The 14,843-nt window shown below is 36.8% G+C and overlaps 2 protein-coding genes across 7 annotated transcripts in view; one reads left to right on the top strand and one right to left on the bottom strand.

Moving 5' to 3' along the window:
• The window catches only part of LOC139149029 (serine/threonine-protein kinase MRCK alpha-like), a 66,078-nt gene extending 58,767 nt beyond the window's left edge, over positions 1-7,311 (top strand). For 2 of the 5 annotated variants that reach the window (XM_070720523.1, XM_070720524.1), the window contains 7 exons: positions 465-562; positions 882-975; positions 1,556-1,673; positions 1,997-2,099; positions 2,897-2,941; positions 3,641-3,965; positions 4,383-7,311. In XM_070720523.1, coding sequence (XP_070576624.1) covers positions 465-562; positions 882-975; positions 1,556-1,673; positions 1,997-2,099; positions 2,897-2,941; positions 3,641-3,965; positions 4,383-4,483 — 884 coding nt within the window. In that variant the 3' untranslated portion in view covers positions 4,484-7,311. The remainder of the gene's footprint in view (positions 1-464; positions 563-881; positions 976-1,555; positions 1,674-1,996; positions 2,100-2,896; positions 2,942-3,640; positions 3,966-4,382) is intronic. The other 3 variants (XM_070720526.1, XM_070720525.1, XR_011556068.1) reach the window with 2 other exon arrangements.
• Positions 7,312-10,051: 2,740 nt separating this feature from the next.
• Positions 10,052-14,843, bottom strand: part of LOC139149031 (uncharacterized) — a 42,482-nt gene continuing 37,690 nt past the window's right edge. For both annotated transcript variants that reach the window (XM_070720529.1, XM_070720528.1), the window contains 5 exons: positions 13,790-13,890; positions 13,286-13,430; positions 12,322-12,405; positions 11,526-11,635; positions 10,052-11,151 (listed from right to left, as the gene is read on the bottom strand). In XM_070720529.1, coding sequence (XP_070576630.1) covers positions 11,106-11,151; positions 11,526-11,635; positions 12,322-12,405; positions 13,286-13,430; positions 13,790-13,890 — 486 coding nt within the window. In that variant the 3' untranslated portion in view covers positions 10,052-11,105. The remainder of the gene's footprint in view (positions 11,152-11,525; positions 11,636-12,321; positions 12,406-13,285; positions 13,431-13,789; positions 13,891-14,843) is intronic.

Genomic DNA, 14,843 nt, shown 5'->3' with positions numbered 1-14,843 from the left:
TTCTTTATTGAACCCCAAATAAATATGCAAGAGACAGTGTAAGCAAAGGCATTTATATTTCTCTCTTTTCCTCTCAAGAAAATAATTGTAAATAAAATGAAATTGTTTCCTTCATAGTAACAGTCTTGTTTTATCAGCTCACTGTCTGTGATATTGTTCAAGTCGGTAAGTACTCTGTAGTATGCTAGACAGTGGGTTCATCCATCTATACAGTATGTCAACACAGCAAATCTAAAGAACACATTCTGATTCAGACTTGTGGTTCCTATGCCTGACCTTAATTTGCCCTGGACTTCCTGTCAAACCATGGGTACACCAACCATTTCCTGTTGACATTAAGTAGCCTGACCACATTGATGATTTGACCCCAGAGTATTCAGGTTAACCAAATAAAGCCATTCATTTCCACCACAGCTAACTCCTGATGTTGACACAATTTCCTGTTTCAATCTCTATGATTTCAGGTTATGTGAAACCATATCTGACAGTGTACAGTGAGACAGCTGTGGATGTCATTGATGTGAATACCATGGAATGGCTGCAGACCATTCCTATCAAACAGGTATTAAAACAAAACCAAGACAAGAAAGCCAGTTGAAGTTATAAGTATTGGGCATGTCACATGATACATGTCTCTGGTTTCTCAGACAAAGAAGTTGAATAAAATTCTAAACGTATCTACGTGCTAGTTTGGGCACAAGATAGAGCAATTGATGACAGAAGTTCTGTATTCCGTTTGAAAAGATAACACAAAGTTGTCAAAGTTCCATTCACTTCCATTGACTACTCATCCTACTGACAGAAGTGTTGGTGTTGTCAGGTCTCATCTACCTTTCCTTGCATTCTTGATCAATTGTCAAATTTCCTTTTCTTGCCTACAGACAAGACCCTTGTCAACAGAGGGCAGTATGAATGTGAGTTTGGTTACAGAGGGATATGTACCCAGACTTATTTTCTTCAAGAATATTCTTTGTGGTAAGTCCTACCAGCCAGTACAACTATTCACATGCAAATCTTGTGATTCAGAGCAAATCAAGTCAGATAAAAAGTTAAAAAAAAAACTCTCTGTTAGATTGTGTTTTAGTCATGAAACTATTTTTCAAAGAATGTTGATATTTGTTGCCCAATATGTGAGAAACTATACATGTAGGTTGCAGCCCAGCTCAGTTCAGTGATATTAAAGCCCACTGCAGTCCTACAATGTGTGTTTGACATAGTGTAATCTGACGTGTGCTGGTTAATACCTTGGCATTTGTGTAATTTGATATTTGCAATGGTATCAACATGGGCTGTCACATGTCAATTGTGTTGAGTAGTGATAATGTTGGTTTGTACTCATTACCATCTATATTGTCTGAATTATTTGAAAGAGATGAACCTCTGAAAAGACATGCTTAATTTTAGAGAATTTTTTCATGATTTAACTTCACTGTGTGTGGGGGTAGTAAAAAGCAGAAAATGAATTCTATTGCTGCAAACAAAATGACATCACAAAGGTTTGTAGAGAACTTCCAGACAGAGTTCAGAGTTGATGTTCAGCAATATTTGCCCACAGATGGTGCTTCAGTCGATCTGAGAATCCCAGACATGCCTTACAAGAGAAATGCACAGAGGCTACAGAGCAAGAGACGTTTCTCCTTTAAGACAAGGGAAGATGATAGAATGGCCAGAAAGTAAGATTTTCAACTCTCAATCATTGTTCTGTGTTTCTTGTCTTGTGTTTTTTGTGATGATTATCTCTCACATTTTAACATTTCCATCCATTCACCTCCATCCTCCCACCGTCCTTTCCCTGCATAATAAACTAATCCACATCGGGCAAGTAACAGGATTGTACCAAAGGTAACAGATAATTGGGGTGAAAAAGATTCTAAGTACATCAGCACGTCTCACGCTGGAAATTTACTTTCATTTTAAAGCATTTTTCGTCCATCACCTTTTTGTTTTGTGCCATTCTCCATGTTTATTATTTTTTCCTTAACAATTTTCTGCACAGGGTTATTGATAGAAAATCGCTGATTTCTGGGCCAACCAATTTCAACCATATATCACACATGGGACCTGGTGATGGTTTACAGATACTGAAAGATCTACCAGTGGTAAGTTTTGAACCCATAGTAACAGAACCAATAAGAAGAATTGCATGATTCGTTTAGTTTTCTTTTATTTTTTTTTGCATGGACTGATTCATAGTCTTCACCACTCTCACTCCACTGTTAATTTGTCTTGAATCATCTTGTCACGTGAATGGTGAATATAACTTATCCTCACTGTCAATATGTCCCTTTATGTCTAGTCAAATGTGATGTTGTGCTCTTGTTCTGAGTAGAAAACAAGTTTTCTGCTCTCTTGCCTTGAGACCTTTGCACCTCAAAGATCAGTAAGCGGTGGACCGCAATAAGGCCTTCCTGTAGTTGACCTCTGACCCCCACCCACTACTTGCTGTCCATGTGGAATGTAGCATCCCTAGTCAATCAATGCTTGTACTATCTCAAAAATTATAATTTAGGGAGAAAACACACTTGTTGGCGTTTCTTTCTTAAAGCATGTGCAGAAATCTAAAATAATAGACTGGCTTGCTGTAGTTGATTTTCACATCATGAAATCATAACACCTAGTGGGCAACTTTAACCCATTCACTTCCATGATCCTCCATGGCGGTTGAACTTCACCATGGAAGACAATCAGGTCATATAGAAATTATGGAGATGAAAGGGTTAAAGATCCTCTGGTATCATTATGCACTATGCGCTACACCTCACCCAGCTTTTACTTGCAGCAGCTCACCTAGATTTTTTTCCATTTTCTTCCCACTCTCGCACTTTCAAAAAAAAAATCTTTCCTTTGCTGTATCTTTTGTGTCTCACCAAAACAAACCACACCTCTTCTCCTCTAGTCCATGACTGCATCTGATATGCTGGGTGATATTCAAGAGGAAGGGGTATGTAATACTGATTTCTCTCTCTTTCTGTCATACTCAGTTATGCATCCCAAATGTTTTTTGTATTCTCTTTCCCTTCGTATTCCTTTCTTCATCTCAGCATGTATCACACACCCCAGTAGCAGTGTAACAGTGTCAGCTTTCTCTCCAGCTCCCTCTCTCTCTGTAATAATTCTCAAGGATAAAGCTCTGTGCCACTGTTTCTTCAGCTAGCTTAGTAGCTGTCTCTAGAATACAGCTAGCTTTTCAAATCTGCAAAATGTCCAAGAAACAGTTAGATTACATTTTTGCTCAAGGTCTTACTGAAAAGAAGTCAATTTTAAGTTGTTCATCGAGGGAAAGTTTTTTGTTTAGCAGGTATAATATATATTTGCCATAGAGAGTTTATCACAGGAAACTGTATTTGTTGATATATTTGACTAACATACCTATCTCTGAAATATCTGAACTAGTGGAGGCACTAATCTCAAAAAAATAAACTTTTGATGATGAGAAGTCTTTAACCATGAAGAAACCTGTCACAACACTGTAATTGTGTTACATTCAACAAGTTCATTGAGAACATCTCTGTTGGTCAGTGGCAATGAAGTGAACAGTAGCCCATCATGAAGATTCTAGAGTTTTGAGAAGATTTCATGCAACCTCTTTAATAGTCTCTTTAAATAAACTCCCTCTTTGTGTCTGTCTTGTCATCCTCAGGCTGTACGCCCTACTGATGAGTCCCAAAGACGTGAGTTAGATCGTGTGAAAAGTATGTTCCAGCCGCCAGTGACCGCTAACCGGGGTGGATCCGCCCAGCACAGACGTCCAATCAGTTCCATCAGTGCTTCATCGTCCGCCACCGGCAACATTAACGGAAACCCGAGGGATTCGCCGGGTGGCTCCCCCCGCCGTGGAGGGGGTCCCCCATCAGACGGATCAACCACCTCGTCGCAGGACAGCTACCAGAAAAATTTCTCCCTCGCTGAAGATGACAAAGATAGCGCCTTAGACCTCTCATCGCAGTCACCAAGACACTCAATAGGTGTGTGTGTGTTTCCGCAAAAAGAAATCCCAGTTATAACCCGATGTAGCAGTTTTTATTCATTCAAGTGAAATTGTTAACTATTTTGGAATAATACATTGTATCTGAAAGAGACCACACTACCTCTAGGCAATAACGTTTTCTAGGAATACTCTCATCCATGAAGGTTCCTGCTCGGAAAAAGTCTTCATGATACAACAGTGTTTGTTGTACCAGAACTTTTTAATAGGAGTGAACAGTTACCACTTTATCAACTGTTTTACTGAAAGAATATACAGAAGTTACAATGCGTGGATGCATCGACTCTGGTTCCTTTTTTACAACTGCCATCAATTGACTGACATCCTCTTTTTATTTATGTTCAATTTTTTGTTTTCGTTTTTGTAAATTTTTTTTTGCTTTTTTGTGACCTTTCAGCTTCCAATAACAGTTCCATGAGTAGTCCCCCTACACCTCACAGGACAAGTTATGTGGAACCGGACCAAGGATCTGCCGGATCATTTGGATGGGAGAGCTGAGTACAACACATCAGCGCATCTTTCTGTAAATAGTCAAACTGCCAGCATTTTCCCCCTTTTTTCGTTTTGTTTTTTTTTCACCCCCCATTATTGAAGAATCGCTGATGGCAAACCAAGCAGAGAGGTTGAAACCGAAAAAAAATCACAGTAACCATCTTTTTTTTCGTGGATGCTGTCGGTTTTTGTCTTTGCAAGTGTAGAAATCAGTGGTACTTCCTGTGTTCTTTGCCAGTGTGGATGAACCGATATTTAGCTTAAAACTTTTAGTAAATAAAAACTGTGCATTTTAAAACGTAGAGGCACAGAAATTTAAAAAATGAACTCAAGAATGGACGTGTCTGTTGCAGCGGCTGGACTGAACTGGAACATGTAAATTAGTTAGTCTTAGTATAAATTTCTCTTTTTTTGAAAATTCACTACTGACCCCCAGTACTCGACATTTGTAGTTCACTTCCTAGTTTGTATATTAAAAGTGGTGACGGTTCTCTGGTCAACCAGAGAAAAATGATAACCCAATTTTTACGACATGTAGGACTGCTTGAAGTAAACATGTGACTCCCGGTAATTTCAGCATGACCTTTGCCCCCCACCACAACCACCACCAACTAATCAGTCCGACACTGTGGATCACCTTGTGTATAATTAAAGTTACACTGTATTATAATGAAAAGTAAAATCATTTTTAGAGGTACTGGTAGTTCTTGGAACTGTCAGCTATATTTACTGGTTTAAAAAAAAAACAAGAATAAGCGGAAACCTAGTTTAAAACAAGAAACATCGTAGTATATTGGTATTTAGCATTTTACGTCAAAAAGTTAAAGAAGAAACTTGTTATTTTTGTGATTTAAATACGCAATCAAAGCTTGATATAAGTTGTTATATACCGTAAGTGAAAAACTTGTTATAGTAAACATACAAGTGCATATGTGTTGTCCCAGTGGACTAGGAATGTCATGCCTTTTCTTAATTTTGGCTTTCTCATCTACTTGAAAAGGGCTGGAGAATCCACAGGATTATATTTTTTTCACGAATCAATCAGTTACTGTAAATGAAAGAAACTTGGTCAGTTCAGAGTTTCTGCGCGTCTTTATTGTTTTTTGCCATGTATTGAAGAGCTCAGGTGTCCTTATTTCTGTGTCAGTTTAGAATTACAGCAGCCTTTTCTTTCAATTTTGTCTAGAACTTGTCCTTTTGAAGTTTTAGATTGTGTAGCCTCTGTGACTGACATAGTATGCTTTTGCTGTATGTGCGCAGCATTAGCTACTTATGTGATCCTCCAGTAAACAAAAACAAAGACAAAACTAAGCAAAATAAACCAAAAACAAGTCGTAGATTTGACATGAGTATGCCGCTGTACAAGGCAAACATGTCAATGGTCTCTGTACACAATCAAGTATGGATCACCTCAAATTTTCATTTGCAATAATTCTCTCCTTGAATTGTCCCTCATTAAACAAACCTTTTCTTTTCTGTAGGTGTCAGAGTCCCTTGCTTAAAAATGATTCACAAACTGTTTTGTAAGGGGAAGGGAAGGGGTATATATGTGTATTGCAAGCGTAGATTTATTTTATTGCTGTCTTCCACATTGCTATAGCTAGTTTGTTAATGCGTCTCATGTCTTGAAGTAAATATGTACAGTTTTTTTTGAACGACAGTTTTTCCTTACACGTTTTTGTGTTTTCCTTTTCCAAGTTTGTGACATTTTCACAAATATTTTTTCAGAAATGTTAGTTTCTATGCTAGCAGAAAAAAAAAGCCATATAGGTAGAATGAAAAAAAAATGTCAAAGAATCATGTTCATTTTGGTGAAAGTGAAAGAAATTGCCAGTTAGAGGTCGCTGGGGAAGAAATAACCCCAGGCGATCTGTGTCAGTCTTTTCAAATAAAATATTTAACACTTTAAATCATAGCATCGCCCTCAACTGTGGGATTATTCTTAAATCAGTGCTTTTGTTTTTTTCATTATCCAAAATAAAAACTACATGTGAACTCAACACTGGTGCTAAAGTGTGTAAAGTATGGAGGGATGGGAAATTGTTGATTATGAAAATAGTTGAAGAAATGGGTTGTAATTTTTGTCCTAATTTCCAGATGAGAGGGAGTATTTTCCTTTTGTAATGTAATATTACCATGTACTTTGGCGTTCCTCTCTTATTTTTGTATCATTGTAATATGCAATGTGGAGTAATATTTTGGGGCATAAGTCTGATACTGCATACTTTCTTTTGTCACAGTAATATCACGTCAGTGCTTGCATTTCATTTACGTGGTATGCAATGCAAACAAACCCAAAACAAAAGGTTGCAAACCTGTAATATTCTGGTGAAATTATTGTAATATAATATTGGACCAGTAATCAGCTGCAGTTATAAGAAATATTCGGGACCCACATCTATGTATGCCTTGTCTTGTTATTTTTCCTGTCAATCCGTAATTTCATCAGATACTTTAAGGTTTTCAGTCTTTGCATTAAATATTGTTTTCCGTGTCAAAAGTTGCTTTTCCATTCTTTGGCAGAGTAAGTTAAGGAACGGAATTTCTGAGAAAACAAAAATCACATTTCAATGGAGACAACTTTAAAAACTATGCAGCCGATGTTGTCACTGCTTTACACAATTATTCTAAATAATCTGTATTACTCATACCTTCCCTTGGATCCCACTTTTCCCAATTCTTATCCCTCTCACTCTATACATTTAATCAGTCAAATAATTAAAAAAATACAAATCAGTCTTTAGTGTTATTGTAATTTGCGTATGCAAGTCACGTAATTTTATTGTTTCTCCCCATTTACAGACATAAATAAATCATTTCTGTAATATAAAGCATGTCCTGGTCAACTCTTCAATGTATCTCTGGTTTTGCGTGTGTGTTGGTGAGCTGTGTGTGTGTGTGAATTTGCCAGTGTGGTCCATGAAAGATGGTTTGTATGGTATGAGGACTAATATAACCCAACACGCCAATGGGCTGAAATAGCATGTCTCAATTTCTGTTACACATGGATAGGAGGCAAGTGTCATGAGACGGAAATTCCACAATTAGTGTGAGACATTTTAGAGTTCATATAAGCCCATTGAGGTTGTGTGGTTTTTTCCTTGTCCCTTCAAATTTGCAGAAATCAGCAGACAATAATTTCTGCTGTTCCAAAACCAATAGCATGCAATGGCCTTGAGGGGAGGTCTGTTTTTCTCAAATTTTGTTTAGCGTCAATATCCCTCTGCAGAAAATGTCTCGTACTTGGAAACAGTTCATTTCTGTGTGGAGTGTATGAGTCAATCACTAAGGTCAGGGATGTAGAAAATAGCTGGCAGCCGGCAGAAACAAGCCGTTGTCAGCTAAAATTGCTGCCCGTGAAAATTTACTTATAGTAAAAAATCAGGACATTTTGCACAATCTTAATGTGCACATACAGTACTTGTAACCTGTACTTTTATTTTTGCCAGCGGTAACAACATAATGATAACCTTCAAGGATGCATCCTTCAAGGTTATCATTATGTGTCAGAGGAAACAGTGATTGGATCGAATTCTGAAATGATTTTACATCAGTACAGTGAACCTACCAAGCAGTCACCCAACTTGAAGTAAAAATCACGCAGAGCACAATGGGTTAAAGCAATAACCTTTTAATTACCTTTAACAACACACAAATTACACATAAATTGCATACTATTGATATGCATAATATCCAAATGTGAACAAACAAACCTCTTCGATAAAGATAAACATCACAACACAATGGGAGACACTTCTCCCTTATGTTTAAGAATCATAAAGTTCTATTTTGCTGATAAAGACACCAGTGTGTCCATCTCTGGTATGTCCTGTTTTCTAATACTGTAAGTACTGTTGTCGCTGATGAAGGGCGATGCAAGTGAAAATCAAACACCCTTACACACACACACACACTATAGGTAAAAATATATGTACTCTCTCACACGGCACACTTCACAAAACGTGTTCCCCCATATTGGAATTACATACAGAGGAGACCTTGATCCTATAAAAACCATGGTTTGAATTAATCATATTGTTTTAACCCTTTCACCCCCAGTTCCCTGTATACAGGTCCAACTTTACCATAGAAAACAATGGATTTGGGACAAACCATGGTGATGAAAGGGTTTTAAATAATGAATTTGGAACTCTGCACAGTGAAATGGGATGAAATGATTGACTGGGAGTGATGTATGAACTCATGGCCTTTCATATCATAGTTTTCAATCTCCAGCATCAATGCAAATTTAAAGCTCACATTATGACATGCAGTTAGGTTAGATGACAGACCTTCCATTTGTACACACTGTACTTGTAAAGCATAAAATGAGATCACCAAAGTTCACATTAGGTTGTCAGGCACTTGTCAAGTCCCCCATTCAGGCTGTAGATGAGATGGAATGTTGCATAGCATTGTCCGTAAAGGAACTACTCTCACTAGATGCATGGTGTAAATACGATTCACTGGTGGTCTCATTTGCCAGACCTCAAACTTGCACTTGAGCTTCAATAGCTCTGAACACAAATTGTGCCACAGGTGACAAAGTCATGAGTGGAGTTGATTGCAGAAATAGTTTCAGGTCTTGTGAGTGAAATTAGCTTTCAGCTAAACATGTACAAATCACAGATTATGAACACTTCCACAGCTTGCCTAATTGTAAGCTCTCCTCTGAGATATTTGGTATAAGTTAATACTTGTTAGCTTATGACATTTTGCCAAATACATTTTGGGCTATACAAAACGGTTTTGGGGCCTTTTCTGACAAAACTCTGGTTGCTAAGCTCACCAACACTATCTATATACTGATACAAACAAGCAAGCAAGTGTTGATCTTTTGTAAAGCAGTCTTGTGGAAACTGGTTTTTCAGAATACTGTGGAGGAAATTTGCAACTGAACAAAATTTGAATCACATACATTATTAATAAAATGTTCAGAAATTTTAGCTCTGTGTGTATAGTTGACAGACACAGCTTTGCTTTCCTTGGCTATGTTCTGCATGCAAGACGTTTTTTCAACAGTGGTAAGTGTACAATTTCTACAATGAAGTACTCCAAAAATCTTACCATATATTTGAATGCCAAAATTTTCTGAACACACAAATAATTTTCACCTGTCAAACAAATATATCAGCGTAATACCTGTTTTCTAGTAAAGCTAAGATTCATTTTACTTTCAGTAAATCCAAAGTATTTGTTTTCATCAAAGATATCAATACACTTCAAAATTAACTGAGGTTACAGCTATTGCCAGAACTGACGTGAGACTTTGACACAATTTTTTACAGCATTCTTGTGCACTTAAAGAACATACATATTTGCTAAGTCATCTTTGAGTAACTAACTCACTTTAATATGTCCTGATATAAATTTCGATTTTTTCCAAGAACACTGATTGTGTTATTTTCTACTAGCCTGCAAGCAAACAGCGAATGGAACAGCATCGTATCCCTCACATACATTTCTCTGCCATTTTATTTCAATTTATTTTTTGGGAGGGAGGGAGGTGTGGTTACTTGACACTGCAATTGTCAATACTTTTATCAGAGCTGTAAGATGCAATTGCAAAGAAAATATTTACAGTGGGATTTTAATACAAAACCAGTAAAATTGATTGACATGGAACAAGCTTAAGTACATTACCTAGTAAATCAATACAATATGTTTTCAGAAATTATTACTATATAGCGATGATAGTGAAACTAAAAACACAGTAACCGATACATGTATCTAGCTCAGTATTTGACTGTGAAAATCTACCCAGTACAGGATTACATGTAGACACACACCTGTCTTTATACCGTCACTTTTAACTGCATCTTGACACAAAGAATAAATGTATTGAAATCACATTGATATAATGGGGTACAAATGTCACCTTATTGTACTTTTAGAGAATCACCTGCCTGTGTCTTAGTCTGAAGCACGGCAAACTTCAAAAGCTCCTCTGGATATTTGGTGAGCAGGAAAACTAAACATTACAAACACATTACCTTGACTATATTTAAACGCCTGTTACAATAATCACTATGATAATTCACCTTGTTTGTGGTTTCCATATCCTAGAAAGTCATGACTTTTTAACTGAACCTTGCTAATCAGCTAAAAATGTCTTTTTTAGGGAAAAAAGTCAAGCACGTTTACATTACCTAGCAGAATTCATCATCACAGCATATCCTTGTTGCTTAGCAACCATAAAGGTCACTTATGCTTGAACAAGGTCATCGTCCATTTCTCATACATCAAATCCACAGTCCGACATCCCTTGTATCTGCCAATTTCACTCGACAGTCTATGGTGTTACAGTGGCACCATCACTTGGTGGCTCATTTTTCATATAGCTTATTGTAATTGGCTGACACACTATATCAGCACTTTGCAGATTAAACATGGGTTGATATTTGACCCCAGTCACAATGATTACTTGAGAGAGATAATGCGTTATTGAAGTTACCATCCATATTGGGATTGATTCATTGTAGATGGATGACATCACATCGTTGACAGTCAGTTGTCAGTGAAATCTCTGACTTGAAATGGTCATCTCTCTGTATTCTCATCTAATCATATATGTCTTGTAAAAGCACATCTTCAAATCTGGCCACACCAAATCATCCACGTCTCCAAATCAGAATGCTGCAATGAACTGATTGGCTTCCAGTTTTTCCAAGTAACTGTGGAGAGGAATTTGAAAATAACAACAAAGGCTTCATTAGCGTGCATTGAAAGAAGAGTCAAGCTTTAATCATTCTCCAGTATTTGGACAATTATAGAATACGGAGAGAATCCTTTCAAAGGTCAACATTTTCATTGAAAGAATTCGTTTCTGTGCAGTACCAGTATTTGTGACTGAATGAACAGGCGTTACTGCAAGCGTGTGCCAATGAACTGACTGAATATTCATTTTGGACCAATGCCATTGGTTGTCATGATCCTCAATATTCATAAATAAATAATGGCACTGAGGACTTCTGAATGATCGCCCACTTCCACTGAATGCATTTTCTGGAGAACTCAGAGAGTCTCTTCAGACCTTACTGTATCTTACCTTGGGTTGTACTGTTCAACTCTACCTCGCAGAATGTTTGGTCCCAGAAACTGACTGAGATGGTTTAGACACTGACTTGCAGCACTGCTTGTTAACGCATTATCACAAGACTGTAATGACATCAAGAAATCATACACAAGCATAAACAATTTGAAAACTGGGTATCTTGAACACCCTTTGTCAACAATCACATTGGCGTCTTTAGTGACAAAAACATGGACATATAGCTGAAAATATACTCAAAAATCTTCTTAGCATTGTTGACATAACTTGCACTGCATGATGGTAAAATCTCGTGTTACAGATTTTTTCCTCAATTTGGTACATGTTGCTGTGAACACTGTACAGTGTCAATGTGCCAATGTTTACCAATACTCTGCTGCACAATGTATTGGAATCATATGATGATGAATTAGGAATTTATGAAAGGCATAAGGCATTGTTTTTAAATATTTTTATGTTCTCACTTTAGTCTTCTATTTCATTTCTTTTCTTCAGTCATGTACCACACACTGCGACATATGTGTAATGCGTTGTCAAGAATTTTGTATTATAAATAATTACAATGATAATAAATATGTCAAAATTAAGGAATGCATTTCATTGTTCTGACTTCAACAGAGTACATATGCACAGATCAATTTGTGTAAGAGATATCCCTAATATTGATATCATTCATGTATTTGTAGAACATCTCATCATCAGTAGTATGTTATGAAATATATCTAGGAGTCACTGAGGTATAACATTGTAGATTATTCATCTGTAATTGATACAATCACAGTAATGCACTCACCAAACTATAAAATACCGGATCTAAAAATAATTCAATGTGTGGTTTGAAAAATCTCTTGCCGACGTTCTTGGCTAAGACTGGCAACTGAAAAATTGATGAATACAGAGAACATATTGACAATTTAATCAGGAAGATTATGGAAATCTGAACCAATCATTTATGTATGAAGTCAGCAGAGGAGAATGGTTGATAGAGAGAAACACAAAGTCAATGATAAAAAGATACAATGCAATTCTGACTTATGTATGAAATAAAACAAAAGATATCACACACAGTCAGGCAGATTAATTACCATTGATCTAGGGAGTCACAATAGGCTCCCTAGCTTTTTTAGTCAGTTTTGCTTCAGTATCTGCACTGTAATAGCCAATCTGTGACTGGCTTGCAATGATATACATACATACATACATACATACATACATACATACATACATACATACATACATACATACATACCTTGAAAATACAAATGTGTGATGAGTTAATAACTCTATGACAGTGGACTTTCTGTCTAGAACCATACGTTCTCTCACAAATTACCGTTGACCTTATTCTAGCACTGTTTTGGACTAGGCATCACTGTCAGTCACCTGATGGTCATGTGACATGCCCACCTGACAATCTGACTGAGGTCACATGGGTAGGACCATTTGATACATAGGCAGTATCCAGTGCATTGATTGAAACATGAGAAACAAGCCAATGTTTTTGCTACCACTACTTTCATAGTTACTTGAAACATTGTTATTTTGAAATAGACTTTGGTTCCATTGATCTGCGTCTCAGAAACTTGAGATTTATTTTACAGTAGCTCCAAATTTTGACCAAATGGATAGATACAAAACTGAAATGCTACAGACACATGCTCAGCACAATTTATTGACTTGGTGTATCTCCAACACCAGACTTGCAAACCTCTGTAGCAAACATTCCACCAGGCAGACAAGTCATACAATTCACTCACCTGTTTGCAAACGGTTTCAAGGAAATGTACATGCTCTGTGTAGTGGTGTTTCCTGGCTGCTTCAGCAACCAATGGTAAGAAGTTGGATATCTGAGATGCTATTGGCTGTTGTATTCCTGACAGTTCTGACAGAAGAATTGTGCATCTACAAATTACAAATTAAAAGTATTCATTTCAAACTGTTTCACAGGAGAACCATATCAATATGACTACCAGAACCTCTCTATGAACTATGTTTTTATTGCTTCCTTTCAACACAATCAACCCATGATGATAACGCTGACTGATCATGATGCTGAGACACTGGTTAATGAGTCTGCAATTCTTTCAAAACTTTGATGACTTTACTCAGAGACATGTATTAGCCAAAATCTACACCTATGTAAACCGGTTTATTTGACATCTCATCAGAATATGATGTAGGCGTAATTACTGAAAACGGTTAAACAACTTGATTGGACAGTCTCACCCTACAATGTCAGTCATAACCACACACATACTTACCCATCACAAAGCTCCCATGGCTCTGATGGTCTTCTAAATTTATGATCCATACAACCACCGCCACGTCCCATCTTAGGTGCCAATGAACCACATGAGTACATCTGTTATAAGAAAGTTAAAAACACACTTCAAAAACTATGCCACCAGATTTTACTTAAAAAGTGATCAATACAACTGAGATACTGCAATTGATTGACACAAAATGGTTACTGTTACTACTGCATGTATTGTATCTTTCTTTCCTTTTGATCAATACTGAATCCATTTTGGATAAAACGTTCCATTCAACACAACCAGCAATTACAATGTTCTGCTGAAACACAATCAAATACACTTGTTCCTTTACCAATCTACAATAAATGTTGTTACAAGGTAACATCTATTGGCCGTAAACAACTGCATGTGTTTCCAGTCTTCACTCAATATGACTTATGTATTCATGTCCTGAAACTATAAAACTTGCGTGCACTATACGACACATGAATATATGAAGTGCAATGCATATGTGTTAAAGGTATACTGTCACCTGTTCCAATTTTGCCACAGTTACCATGGAAAGAAAAAATCTAACCAATCACAGATTTTACGCGGGTGGCCACTTTTTAAAAACAGTGCCCTCACATGGGCATTTTGAATACCAAGGAACGCCCCTTTGACCATATATGGGCATATGTAGATTACAGGCGATTGTATACCTTTAATTAGTGTGTAGCTTAATTCTGTACCAATTATGGTGATATTGATCCACATTGACAAGTAAAATATTAATCCTCTGCGACAACTGCACTCACACAGAAAATCTTCAACTTTCAACATCTTGGAGATCAATTTACCAATATTGTGTCAGGAATTTGAAAAGCACCATATTAATAGAATTGAACATGTGGAGTTTCAGTCACAAATCGTTTCAAGCTTTTTTAATCCAAAACCACTTTTTATGAAAATATACAGACAAAATGTTCAATCTTTAATCAGTTCAAATGCGAGTGGTTCCATGTCTGTTATTTATAATTTTAACATGCCTAATTTTATTTGCTGTCCTTGAGTTTTCCTC

Source organism: Ptychodera flava, chromosome 14, assembly GCF_041260155.1.
Source record: "Ptychodera flava strain L36383 chromosome 14, AS_Pfla_20210202, whole genome shotgun sequence".
Taxonomy (NCBI): domain Eukaryota; kingdom Metazoa; phylum Hemichordata; class Enteropneusta; family Ptychoderidae; genus Ptychodera; species Ptychodera flava.
This window is presented reverse-complemented; position numbering and strand designations above follow the sequence as displayed.